At 37.3% G+C, this 14,804-nt stretch overlaps 1 protein-coding gene and 1 long non-coding RNA gene across 21 annotated transcripts in view; one reads left to right on the top strand and one right to left on the bottom strand.

The window, feature by feature from the left end:
- LOC146766912 (uncharacterized) overlaps positions 1–14,804 on the top strand; it is an 84,327-nt gene that overhangs the window by 52,972 nt on the left and 16,551 nt on the right. For 5 of the 6 annotated variants that reach the window (XR_014956592.1, XR_014956594.1, XR_014956589.1 and 2 more), the window contains one exon: positions 1–14,804. This exon is cut by the window's right edge and continues 16,551 nt beyond it. This is a non-coding gene — a long non-coding RNA (uncharacterized LOC146766912). The other variant, XR_014956590.1, reaches the window with a different exon arrangement.
- SESTD1 (SEC14 and spectrin domain containing 1) overlaps positions 9,561–14,804 on the bottom strand; it is a 47,793-nt gene continuing 42,549 nt past the window's right edge. For all 15 annotated transcript variants that reach the window (XM_085584538.1, XM_021552513.4, XM_085584537.1 and 12 more), the window contains 3 exons: positions 14,482–14,673; positions 12,541–12,662; positions 9,561–10,308 (listed from right to left, as the gene is read on the bottom strand). In XM_085584538.1, coding sequence (XP_085440664.1) covers positions 10,179–10,308; positions 12,541–12,662; positions 14,482–14,673 — 444 coding nt within the window. In that variant the 3' untranslated portion in view covers positions 9,561–10,178. The remainder of the gene's footprint in view (positions 10,309–12,540; positions 12,663–14,481; positions 14,674–14,804) is intronic.

The raw sequence follows: 14,804 nt of genomic DNA on the forward strand, positions 1-14,804 counted from the left end.
AACCTGAAAAGTGAGGTGTTCTCCTCCCTTCTTCTGAGGGTTTGAACTTGCTCTCTACAGGGAAGTTGTCATCTCCTACTGCTCTGTGCCTGCTTGGGTGGATGAGGTATCATAGGGATGCTGTCTTCTTGGGTAAGAAGTAGCAGCAAGAATGAGAGATGAGAAGCTCTCATTTTTATCATTCAAGCTTCAGCTTTTTTTGAAACACTACTCAGCAAGTGGCAATGTCCTTCAAACTCATAATGGGCCATCAGTTATCTTTGCCCATACTTGTTAATCCAGTGTATCCTCACAGCTGGGCCTCTACTCTTCCAGGAATTATTCCTTCCCCACACACAAATCCACAAGAATCCAAGGTGTTCTTTTCCCATGAGAGAGGGCTCAATAGTTTATGAACTAGGACCGTAAGGAATAGAGAGCCCTGTTAACTTGGTGTTCTGCACATTTGGCTCACTTGGGCACCAGGACTGGGTATCCTACACAGAGTAGGACCTGGACAAGTGTACTTAAACAAGAGACTGCTACAGGAGGATTTCTGTCACAGCTCAGGGTCCTGAAGGGATTGATTTCAAAAGCATAGCAGCCCATGCTCCCAGGCCAGAGACAGCTGTCACTTTTCCACACCACTGCACCCAGTGCTGTAATACCACCAGAAGACTCCCTTCCCCAGAGATATGCACAGAACATCACAACCTTTACCTGGCTGCAGCAGTGGTCTGCCAGCATGTCCTTGTTGGATTTGTCTGTAGATTCCAAGGACAAGGACCCTGGATCAGCTCCAGAAGGGACACACTCCTTTGGCACCTCCCATGCTGTGATCCCAGATATGAAAGCCCATCTTGGCAGGGCATTTCCAGCTGACAGGCTGTTCAGGCTCCATATATAGGTTATGTGGATGTAATGCTGCATTCCTATGCTTTGCCACATGTCCAGAATGTTTCTCTCAGGGCAAAAGTATTCTGTGAAACATACATTCTGTGAAACATAGTATAATTTACTTTTGACCACTTCATCTGATTTCTCAAACCAGCTGCTTCTGAAATATCAGTCCTCTAGTGAACTCTGCAGTCACTCCTCAATTAAGGATCCCCATTGCTTAATTACCTTGGATTTCACACTGGAAAATAGACTTGCCTGGGATAATAATCACCATCTTAGTTTGAAAAAAGGACAAAAATTGAGATTTAATGGTATGGTGGATACAAGATGTGATGATTTCACATTGTGGAGACAAAGGGCAGGCAAATATTATAGTTGAAATTTCCAGTCAGAAATAAAACTGCACTTGGGTCCCTCTATATATTATGGGATTGGGGAAGAGAGGAGAGGAAATACCAAACCAACTACAACTGTAAACTTTTTGCATCTTTCAAATGGCACAAAGATTCTTGCTTTGTTTTTAACCTTAACTCAATTTCAGTGTTAGAATTCAGGAGGCAGAGTCCTGTGGCATACATGCTCAAGCATCCCTTGCCTGATGTTATGGCCTGAGAACAGTTCTGTGCTCTCACTGACAGTAATAACATTGCTAGGATGCTGAGATAAAACTCTCATATTGCAGAATAACTTCCAGATTGAGGCTTTGACTGGCCATATTGAAAATTCATGGACATTTTTATGGAAAGTTTACAGGAGAATTGTGGTCACTGATGTGCAGAAGGTTTTGCTCCAGTCTGCTTCTGTCCTCTAACCTGCAACTGACCATAATCAGCATGTTACATTGAGGCCATGAAGTAAAAGAGGTGTATATCAAGAAAGTTTAAAATAATAACAATTGTAATTGTTGTAATTTGCTAAAGTAATTGCAAATCTCCACTGTTTCATATTTGTCTATTTTTGCACTGGTTGTTTAAAATCATGCAATATGTTTTACAGTACTGAGATTTAAAAAAAATTCTTAAGTAATCCTGTCAAGTTGCATGATGGAATATTAGACTTTTTTATAGTTATGCAATTCCTGTGGGCTATTTCTTTAGCTAAATCAAATTTATTTTGTAACTATTTCACTGCCTCCATTTTTTAATTCACAGAGCCTGAATTCATCATAAGGGTTTCCAGGAGAGGGCTGAAAGACTGAAATCCACATTTTAATGAGGACTCCCAGAATTTGGCCTAAATTACCAGACACTTTTGAGGAGTCCTCTTTCTTCTTTACATTACATGCAAGTCTTTTCAGAAGAAGAGACAGATGTACTGTAAGTCATGCCTTGTCAGTGCAGCAGAATCTGCAGTAACCATGTTTCAGAACCTTGCTTTCAGTATTCCCAGGACAAAAAAACCCATGCAAGAGTACTTGTGGGCTGTGCATCTTTTTTGTCTACTTGATCTGATATTTGATAATTATCCTGTAACTAAACTCCTTTCTCTATGTTAGTTCTCACTGTGTGAATATTCCTTCCTTTTGCAGGTTGATTAACTGACTTCAAAGGATGAGCTTAATCTTCCAAAATATTAAAGGCTACCTACTGAAACCAAAAGACTTTTATAAATATTTTCACTGTATGTGAAACACACCATTCACGAAATGGTTTTTCCACCTTTCTTTTTTTGCTTGCTACTGCTCTTCAGGTCTCACTATTATATATAGGGGAAAACCCCATCATCTCAGTGTTCTAAGATTAAAATTATTTCAGCTGTGCTTTTTATATCCTCCGTATGTGTGCATGATTTTCATGACTATAACGTCTTGCCACTCCTTCATATTGATGAGGTTTCCTTTCTAGCAACATTGTGAAGAGGGGAATGCAGCTGCCACCCCCTCCCAACACACACTGGCAGTACCAACAAATTCATCCCAGAAGTAAATCCTCTTTGGAAACAATGAAGAAATTCTTTACATGTCTGTTGGATCACTCTTTGATGAAACTGCTGCTGAAGAAGAGAGTTTAGTGGTATAGACATGTGGACATACCTCTGATAAAATCCAGAAGACAAAGCAATACCTAGAAAGGAGGTAACAGCTAACAGTAAATACAAAATACTCCAATAGTTTACATTTCTTCCACCTGCAGGAACAAATGCCCTGCTTCTTCATGTGTGGCTGGTTCTGCAGAGGCAATGCACCATGAAATGATGCCTGCAAACAGCAGCTACCTAACAAATTGGCCACATGCGATGAGTGGAAATAAAATCCAACAAGGCTCATTGAACTACGGCTCGCTGCAGCCTTTTGATGCCATTTCAAGCAAAGCACTAATATTAACCCTGGCTTACATGTCACAAATTACTGTGTTCCTTTGGATACATTAGTCCTGGGGAGGAGGAGAGGAGGAAGGCCATGCTCTGAGAGGCACCGAGTGATATAAAGCAGACAATGGGCATCACATTCACATCATCACCACTGATATGTGGAGTGGCACTCAAATGTGTTGAATACATTGCACAATCCTCACCCTGCTGAGCCCAGCTTGCAGTTATGTACCCTGCAATAGAGGCACACAGAGCTGTATACAAGGGCTGAGAAAAAAGAACAGGCTGCTCTTAGTACCAGTTTAGAATATGGCTTGTTCCCAAGTCTCTGAAAGTCAGACTTGTATCACACAATCATATTAAATATCAAGTAACCATGCTTTAAGGCTTGCCTCTGAAAATGACTGAGACGCCATGAAAGCTACTCTCGTTCCTAGTAGTCTAAAAACCTTAAGGGGAGAATGGCATGTTAAAAGATGCTTATCACACATAAATCCTAGCACAATATTTGAGAGAAACATTTTACTAGAGAGCAACAACCCACTGGAACTCTGCAGCCTCTTATCCTGTGAGGCACAAGAATCATGAGCAATCCTGGCACACCTGGAAATTCAGCAATGACAGTGGGAATATGTTGTCACCCAGCATCTGCAACTCATGCTAGGAAAATGAACATGGGAAGCAGAAATCCCAAAATTGAGATGGCAACTCATTCACTGCAGACCAAGCACAACATAGTGAACCATGCCTGAAAATGACACCTTTGAAATTAACATACTGACTACTCCTGCCAAAATGGAGAACACTAACAAATTAAAATCAGAGTTTTGATAGGTATTCATTCGTGCTTCATTCTGATACAGTGTCTCAAGTTACAGGTCTTCTCTCAGTTCCTCCAATAGTCTATTCTTAGAGCTAAGACGAGCTTTCCTCTCCACTTTACTTTCATAATTTACAGATTATTAGAATTAACATTTGGTGTAAAGTCTAGGAAAAGGCTCAAGAGTTTCTAAGTCCCAACCTATAAACATTTATATCCATTCAAATGGAGCCAGCGATTCTCAGAACTTGACTGAAGTCTCAGGGCTCTTCTACCATGAGCTGTCACAGCCTTATTCCAAGCACAAAACACATCTACACAGCTGCCCAAGCATCTTCCTGTGTGTGCTCTAGGACCTACAGCTACCATGAAACCTTTTCACTATTTTCTAATCCACCTAATGTATGTTGCCTTCTGACAGTGACAGCATTGTACAAGACTGGGATTTGTCCCATAGGGAGCCTCAGAAGAGCCAAGTGTATTTATATGTCACAAGTGGCCACAATGTCTTAGCAGGATGTGCAAAGGAATCGGTCATCTGGGCCATGAACAGTCAGTGACATGGTTTGCTATAGGAGTTTGACACACAATCTAGGGCTAAATATGCCTTCTCTAACACAGAGCTTCACTTTCTGAGTATTAGAAAGTAGGGGTGCTTACATTAGGTCCACTCAAACATTTTAAGCACAGATGTATGAGCTTAGTAAATCAATAGGATATCTTACATAGCTTGCAGCATTCCCCCCCTTTATATACAAATCCAATTAAGAGGTGCATTAAGAGGTTTCCCAACAGCAGCTTGCATCAGTGGTGTCTGATAGCAATTATCAGCTAGCTGCTGGTGGAAAAGCTAAAAGGCTTCCTAATATGTAAAAAATATATATTTAACACTTTAAAATGATAAAAATGCATAATAATTTAAAATTAAGTTTTTAAGCATAATTACTTTGAAACACATTTTGTCTGTTAGTTACCTGTGCACAAAAAGGTGTCTTCTCCTTGGCATGCAGTAATCACAGCACATTTGATGTTTCAAAGTTGTCATTAAACTGCCAATGAAACTGCATTAGTATTTAAAAACCGTGGTTTATCTGCACTAAAAAGAATGTAAATTATCTGCACACAATTTAAATTATTTGCTAACACAACCAATTGTTTCCACTTCTTTCAATGTATCACAAAATTATACCAAATAAAGTTTCCTTCACTTTTCTTCAGGATTCAAAAGTCAAAAAAGAGCAGGGCTAACATTCTTTGGCCTATAAACTGTAAATATCACTAGTACCTGCAAAATTAGCTGAACTTTTCTCATTGAACTGAAATTAAAATGGGTATTTTCACTTTTCTTCATAATGTTTTCCAATATATTTCCTCAGCACATAAGAAATTTTAAGAAAGCATTTTTTTTAACAAGAGGTATTTATCTCCTGACTCAGCCTTCCTCTTGTCTGTGTTATATTCCCATAATTTTTGTGGTAATAGAGACCCAAGTAAACTAAAGTCAACAGACAGGAAAAGAGAAGGCTGTTACATTAATTTTCCTTGCTATTTTGAGCTGAAGTGTCACTGGTGCTTTAAATACACTAAAAACCTTTTAATATATCCTGTTTCTATTCATTCTTGTATCAACATAACTAAAATTTCAGTCACACAAGCATCTATTTTGATGAGTATCTTTGATATGTAACATGTTGTGTTCCATTTTCACAGAATCAGATGTATTCTCTCTCACAAGTTCCTTCAGAAATTCATGTTCCAAATTAATCTTGGAATCACAAAAAATGGTCCTAAAATACCCTGTGTTTGGGAGATCTGTATAAAGGGACCCAACAGAAGTGTGAAACCAATCTCCTTCTTCTGTGGTTATTTAGTCTTACCTGTATTTCCACACAGTAAACCTAAATGAAAAATATCTTTAAGTACTCCTTGAGTCCATAGCATTGCAGAAAATATGCAATTAGATTTTTAATAGAATTTTCAATGAAGATGCAGTCTTGACAGGAATCGGTCACTATTTAACTGAAGGAAACTCAAGTGGGATGCCTGTGGAAATCAAAATTTAAAAATGGTATCACATAATAATTTCCTAACACCTGATTTTGATTCTGCAGAAGGAACTCTGCAATTGCCTGCACTATTACACATCAGGAAATTGTGGAAATGGCACACTATGGAAGACTCAATCTACTGAGACTCGCAGTGACTCTGCAAGGAACTACAAATAGAGGAGCTGCTTGGCTATTTGCCTTTTTATTTCAGAGTACATCAGTTCTCCACCAACCTGGAAAATATGGTATCTCTCCAAAGAGATAATTAATTAATTAATTACTTGGAACCATGTTATGCAAATCCAGATACTCAAACCGTTTGTGGCTGTGCAGCTCACATTCAGGTACTTTTGCAGCTATTACATACGTATGGATTTTTATTCTGTATGTTTCAATAAATTTTTAAAATAGATATTTTTTAAAACCAGAACAGAAATCTAACAACCTAGTATTTTTACAGTCTTAACTCCCTTTTTACCAATACAAAAATCTGTAGAGATACTAAGTCAATCCTTCAGAAGTTAGGAATTACCAAACCTTTGCTTTCATCAATTTCTCAGCATTTTACCTTCAGAACTATTAGAGAATTTAGACTGTAGCTCCAAAAGCTTTCCTTTTTCCTCCTCCTTAATAATATCCTTAAACAAATTAAAATTATCCTGTAGAAAGAATTCAGAAAAGTAGAGGCTATTATAACACCATCACCTGTCATAACTTTTGCAGAAAGCCCATGACAACCTCACTTTGTGATCATGACCTACTGACACTTTTTTTACTGTGATGGAAAAAAATGTTCCCCTCACCTTTCTGTCAGCTGGCACTGATATCCTTGGCCAACAGGATGGAACAAGAAGTGCTATATGATCCTGCTCTGCACACAGCACTTCTCCACCCACTGCTGCACCTCCAGAGTGGCTTTATTTGAATACTGAATCAGTCAGTCCCACAAAGCTATAGAAGTCCATGGTCCAAATCTATTTCTTTTCCAAGAAAAATGTAACCCTATTAATCCTACTGAACGCAATATAAAGTTAAGTGGAGAAAAGCACCTAACATTTTTATGGACACTAATACAACAATGCACACACATTTTACAATAAAAGAGCTTGTAGGTATAAGCATTTTCTATGGCTGTCAGTCTGCACAACTGATCCATCCCTAGGAAAACAGGATGGCATGTACTGAGTCGATCACCTTTCCATTCACTGTCACAAAACTGCACACTCAGGATTACATTACCATCAAGAGCAACAAATAGTCATCATAGTTTTAAACATTTCAAATACATCCAAATTTAGCAAACAGGAACACAGAAAATCTCAGTGCTCATTTCATTACCATGAACAGAACTGACTCCATCACTTCCAAGTCATTAGTTGTAATGTACCGAGGGGTGTAACAATTACAATCCTTCCCTTTCTGTGGCGATCTCCCCATCTCACTCCTTGCAGTACTGCACATGATCTCTCTTTAAAAAACCTGAAACACATTTGCATCTTTTGGAATTCCATTGTTTGAATTATTTTTGCAACCAAAAATTGCAGAGGAAAAGCTGCAAGTAGAGCCACCTTTCTTTTCACAGTAGTAGATGCACAGACAAGTAACAATGGATTACTTGAGCAGATGTTTTTTTGCTTTTTAGTAAGTCTGTATCTCATTGAATTTGATGGCTATTAAAGGTTGCTTAGTTCTAAAGGTTCAGTACCAAGTACAACCACAGAGGATAGAGTAAGAGTAAAGACCAGCACAGAAATCCCCCTCTCAGTCAGTTACATTCAAAAGCAGTATTAATAGAAACATTTATTCCATTGTTTCAGTAAGCTAGGAAGTCCTTTGCCAGACACTTGATTTGCCTAAAGGCAAGGAATTCCACAGGAAGACAGCCGAAAGGCAGAGCAAAAGCTGGCACAGCCCAAGATGCTGTACTGGAGACTCAATTAGAGTCAACAAGGTGAAAGTCAGGATCCACTGGCCCCTAGGAATGTCAAAGGACAGATAAGAGCAGTGTCAAGATTGGACTACACACACTGAGCCAAAATTAACATCAGGGTTACTGGGGTGAGCAGTCATCAGTCCCAAGTTGTGCATGCAGCTGTCACAGGAATGAGTGAAGAGCTTCTGATACTGCCCTGGGTTTGCATACAGCAATAAGACCCTAAACATAGTAAAAAAATAAAATTAAATTTTAAAAATCCTAAAATAAAATAAAACCCTGAAAATAATTTACAGTGTTTGTAATACTTGCTTACTCTAATATTTTAATGAGATTTTATACTGCAGACCATTATTTACTGTAAGCAGATTCAATTTACAAATGCTGCAGAACTGGAGAGAGGGTGCTTATTAATAACCACATTAATTTACTTACGTGTTTGCACTTTATATTAAATATATGCATACTTTTCTTGTTTTGGTTATTTCTAAATGAATTTATATCCTCCAAATACTAGCTGTAATAACATCAGCTTTCCCAAATGCAATCAAACAACAAAATTAAATTTGAAAAGACTGTATCAAAAAAGTCTCTTCATAAACAAGGTCTGTAAAACTTCAGTTAGTTCTAAACTAGTATTAAAGTAACATTTTAACATTGCATTAAGTACATTAAAAAAATTATATTTCCTCTGCCAAAACACCCTAAGAGGAAAAATACCTTTATCACTGGATTTATAGGAAAGCTGTTAATTTGAAATTAACGGATTTTTTAAAATAAATGGCTTGATTTGAAGCATAGTTTTCCTCTGGAAAAAAGGTGTAAAACTGAAAAAAGTAAATACAGTATTTGAGACAGATCCATCAGGAAAATCTGCAGAGTAATAGCAAAGCCTGTAGGAAGAAAGCATTATCTTTACTGTGAGCAAAGTATAGTGAGATAACAGTTCTCAAACTTACAGTCGTTTGCTCCACACAGAATACTCTAAATGGTCAGATCCCACACCATCTTCCAAAAATATAATAATTGATGTATCCAGATTGCATCCTGAAGATTAAAAAGTTAACCAAGCCATGTACACTGCTGATTTGGTTTTAATCCAATTCCCTTCTCTGAATAAATTTCATTTTATTACTAATCTCATGGTTTTAAGTTATGAACCTCATGTTAATTTCTTTCATTACATGAAAACCTTTAACCGCAAAGGTACCAACAGGGATATTCACATTATTCAGGATTCTCCATTCAAAGGGAAACAAAGGACTTAGAAACAAAGCACAGGAGACGTACCAGTCTTACAAGGGAACAAAACTGTGATTAATATAACACTGACTTATGCAAATACCATCTTACTTTTGTGAAAGTACTGCTACCAGGAAGAAAGAAAAAAATAGCCAGGACTTTCATATCCATTGAATAATATTCAAGAGCGGTTCCCTTATAGCTACAATGTATTTAATAAGAAAAATTATACAGACTTTCTAAATATATTGGGGGAGTAATTATTTTTACTACCGTTTACCTTAAAAATGTAACATAAATAATATTTGGAAATACAGACCAGAACAAATTTATCTTAGATTTTAAAAAGATGATTTTTATTAAGCACAAACAGCTTTTAATACATTATCAATACAAATAAGAAAACATCTGTTTAATGAATTTGATATATCAAAGATCTGATGGGCAGGTTGCATACTGGCACAATAAAAATGATTTTTTTTTTAAGTATTTCAAATGAAAATTACAAGGTTACCACAGTCTACACTGCAGGTACTTTCCTTACAGTCTAAAATTACTACATCACCTGGGCATGGGGGAAGCAAAGAACTAGTTTCATAATATGGAACTTCTAACACTTTAATTAGCACCACTCAAAGCTTGCATCAGCTGTCTAACTAAGAAACAGCTGACAGGTCAGGTAAAGCTTTACAGCAAATTTCAGTGCAAAGTTTACAGTTCCTTTTCATAAGATACTTGGAGTCTATGGTTTCATAGCATGTTAAATAATTATGGCTTGATAGATGTACAGTATTAAGATGCTGAGAACATTTACTTTGAAAAAAAGATGAGACTCGTAACAGCTGTGAAATGCATTTTAATATATTATACCAAATTCTGTAATATGCAAACAACATGCTGGATTACAAACTGAAGTCCTGTTATGAATTCATAGACAAGGTCAGTATTAGCTCTCTGGGGTAGTGGCTTCTGGTTGTCTCAGCTGTTGCTTTTTCAGGCTAACTAACTTCATCTTCTCCCTGATGTGTTCTGCTGCAGAAGCCATATCACTTGGGCTCCCAAAGTACTGCTCAGACCTAGAAAAAACCCAAACCACAATAAATTATCTGTAGTAAGTCAGTGCACGAATACACCTGTTAATTGCAGTAGAAAACACAATGCACATAAGAAAAATAGCCACTTTTTCCTCTTGTCATTTAAAAGCCACCTTTAAAAAGCTTTGGAGACTTAGTGATGAAGACTCAACAGCAAATTTTTATGAAATTATTACAAATACTCAATGAGCCTTTCATATCCAAAAGACACTCTCAACAGAAGTTCAAAGGTGGTGAGACACTGCTGGTCTAGTGAAATGTGCCCCTGCCCATGGCAGAGGGATTGGAACTGGATGATTTTTAATGTCCCTTCCAAACCAAACCAATCTGTGACTTGAACAGCAAGGCACTATTCTAGAAGCACAACTGGATGCCTCCCTTCTCTGGGTCTCCCCCAAGTCCATCTGACAATTTTGCATACTGTGACAATATGATACCTGCCTATACATGAATTCTGAGTTTATAAAATTGCTGCATTATTAAAGGACTCTTCACATATTAAGTCAGCCACATGCTTTCAATTTGTGCCATCTACCTCTCAAACTGAAAGGAACACATGGCTGTGTAATTCAGCTACAAAAAAGAACAGCTGAAATGTTAGGCAAACCACTAACCAAGCTGTTAGCAAAGGGAGGGTTTGAAAAGAACATGTGTTTCAGAAAAACAGGTATTAAATCTAGTTGGAAATGGCAGTAGGACAAAGGACTTTCAGACAGGCAAAACTGGACAGAAAAGTTATTCTGTGCAGGAACAGACTCATATTAGGAGGTAACTGGTCAGACTGCATAACTGCACATGGATCACAGCATTTCTTCATACACAGACACAGCAGAAGCCATGAGCAGGACAGGGAGCAGTGACCTGAGCTTCCAAAAAGATACTGGCAAAAGTCTGAAGAGGTGAACAGGCAAATGAAAATGCCTCCAACCATTTATGACATTTTGCATGTTCTTAAATCTCAAAGTATTTCTAATAATGAGCAAACTCTTTGCAAACTATTTGCTAAACACTTCAAAACCAGAATGCCAGGATGATGAGCAGGAGGTCCTGAGATAAAGGACAACTACCACACCATTTTTGTGAAGGGGGATATGCAACACTCTACTGAAATGCCAGAGGGGTCAAAAATAATATTATAATATTCAGGATTGAACAGTTGCTACTTTTACCAGGTTACTAGAATCTGCTATGCAGAAGTTATACAAAAATACTTCAACAAACACGGTCAGTTTTTTTTTTGTTGTTTGGTTTTTTTGTTTTTGGGTTTTTTTTTTTTTGTTTTGGATTTTTTTTTCCACAGCTATAAAATCCTCCACTATTTTCAAACACACTACTGAAAGAATAGTTAAAATCACTACTCATTCAGGCCTGGTCTCATCTTCATGATTAGCACTCTGTATTGAAGAATCTACACTGCAGAAGGCATATGGCATTTTGGAAATATGATGACAAATTTTCATGACCAGTTTCCTGCACCTGTGTTTTTCAGGTAGACTTCAGGTAACGCCTAATGCAGTTGCCGGATGTTATCTCATAAGATTTCAGCCTCTAATTCTGTATGCTTATTTAACACCTTTTTCATTATGGTGTGACATCCTACACATCAAAGACTTGCTCCATAGCTTGGCTGTAACTCACGTACAAATTAACTACAAGCTCAGCATAACAACAGACATCACTGAACAGAGAGAACTGAGTTTCATTATGGCTGAGATTGCAAATTCAATTTGCTTTTGTAGCTCAAGAGAATAACCAGTTTACAGTTAATATGAGTAATTCTCGAGGGAAGTACTGTTTTATTTACCCAATAAATAATATTAAGTTATCTTCAATATACTGGCTTAGATAGATAGAATTGCAAATAAATAATAGAAATCCTGTAATTCTCATCTGGTATCTTTCTTCAGGGAGAAGAGACTGGGACTGGTCATTCTTCTGTTACTTCTGCATACTGTGCTGGTGCAAAGACTGCATAAATCTAATAATCATTCAGTGTGAAAAAGTCACTAGTTTAAAAAGGCAGTGCGTTAAATCCTCATTAAAAATTCTTTCCCATTTTTTCACAGAAAGCAGACAGGTCCTATTTGAAATTTTATAAAACATACTCACTTTTCTATTTCAACAATAAGCCTTCAGGATTCTTCTACATACAAGACTATAATACAATTTTACCAAAAGCATTATTCCAAAGACATTAGAAACCATTCTACATACCCATCGGGATAAACTACAGGCACTGTTAGTCTGTCCAACAGTGATTTCCCAACTGCTTCAATTTCATCAAATTGATCCATTTCATTAAAAGCTTCAGGCTGCTCTGGACATTCCTGCAAAATCTGTTTAAAAAAAGTAAGAAAATACAGAATAAAGTACACAAGGGATAGCATGTAGTTTCTTAAGTGCCATTAACTGTCAGAGTGAATGTTCTCTTGGCATTTCCACTGACACATTTACATGAGATCAACTGACATATATAATTCAAAAAAAGAAAATATCGATTAAGGAGACAGTTCAGGGCTACCAGTGTTTTGTATTAGAATGTTTTACATTACTTCTGAGAGGGAATAAAAATTAGTCTTCCTAGACAATATTCCTGCAACAAATGTGAAATGCATAAAAATAGCGACCGACATCATTAAACATACAAGACAGTAATGTAAAGTGGAAACACCATGGTCAATGAAGACTCCTTACAACAGGTTTCAAAACTAAAAACCATATCAGGCACAGAACAGGTAGGAATAAAGAAATCTGAACACAAGTCTTTCCAGATGGGACTGTAATCCAATACTAGCATTCAGTACTCTATTTTCTTCCACTTCTCACTCTGCCACTTCTTACTTTTTTCCAAAGCAGCATGGATATTAACAGTCTATTTTCCACACAGACTCATATGTCCAACAGTGAAAGAAGAATAAGGTTTTTGAGCAAGAGCATTGTTTTGTCAGCCATTGATTTACTTTTCTTTAAACTTAAGACCGCCTAAACCCAGGAATTAACTACTGTAATAATGAAAGAATGCTCATAATACGGACTGAGAGATTTCACTCTTCTAGGAATCTATGAACTACTGAAATTTCATTTGGTATCACGTAAGTCTCTGGAAGCACAGATGATATATTTCTGCTATTGTGAACCTCCATAAACTCCCAATGCCTGAAAATTCAAAGTATCTTCCACTAATACAAGTAAGAAATAAATAAAACCAAGGAGCAGAAGAATCAACTCTGAATCCATGCTCTCTTTCAATGACAGAATGAATTTATTTTACCATATCCAAGATTTGGATTTTACTGCAGTTATATGCAATTTTATTATCAATATTTGAAATACATACTCTAAACTGATTTTTTAAAACACACCACTGCACAAAGAAAAAGCAGCTGAGGACAAAAAGGTCCTACTTCTCATGACCTACATTAAAGGACACTGTCTCAAATTTAAGCATTTGAAAGCTCTCAATATTTTTCCCCTTCAGCAAGCTGTTACTGAATAGCAACTAATCCTCATCATACTGTTGCTGACTGCTCATCCTCCACTGTGCTTTGTGCATCACTTGAGTGGGTGCAGCAGTGAGACATTTGGTTATAGGAGTCAGAAAACCATACCAAGGTAGAGGTGTGCTCAGGAAGAAAGCATGTTCAAACATCACCAGGAGCAAAATACGAGATGGAACAAGACAGTATATGTGGAAATTAAAGTGGCATGAGCTGCCTTCATTTACAGTTTGGGAGAAGGTTATCCCATCCAAAATCCACACGGCTTAAAAGGCAACACACCTTTAACTCTCCAAAGAACTTAAACGACCTGACAGCTTTGTATCATACCTTGCACAAAGACGTGTTCCTGGCTTTTAAGAATTACAGTCTTAAAGACACAAATAAATGCTTTCTCATCAATAGCAGAGTTCCCATTTGAATAGTGCTGTTCTCCTTTTTGCTAAGCAGGCCCTATACCAATACCAGTATATGAAAAATTATTACATTAAGTACTGAAGTTAATGGTTAGAAAAATATACATAAATTCTTCTTTCTGCCATTTAAAACAAAATATTTAAAAAGGGTAAATGTACACACTGACAACTTCATATTTCTTGTATTTTGTTTGCCTGAACTCGGGTAAGAATTGTTTTTCTTAATAAAACACAACACTCACCTTTTCAGCAGTTGAATGAAATGCAACAGCTGTTTCCAACCGGTGTACTCTTTCTTCAGAGGTCACTGTAAACTGTTTCCACACTCTGTTCAGCCTGGGCAGTGTGTCCCCTGAGGACCTTGAAGTGCATCGCAAGGACTGGCACAGGACCACCGTTGCCTGCAGTAACTGTCTCCCATAATCGTAAGTACTCTAAAAGTTGGATGGGAAGGGAGAATAAGTGCATGTAAAAACCCTGCACTTTACCTGGCAATGAAACAGCATCTTAAAGCAGCAACAGCAGGCAAGTTTATGGAAGCTCCACAATTTAGGTTCACAAAGTA

The sequence above is a fragment of the Lonchura striata genome, chromosome 7, assembly GCF_050655825.1.
Source record: "Lonchura striata isolate lonStrDom1 chromosome 7, ASM5065582v1, whole genome shotgun sequence".
Lineage (NCBI taxonomy): Eukaryota > Metazoa > Chordata > Aves > Passeriformes > Estrildidae > Lonchura > Lonchura striata.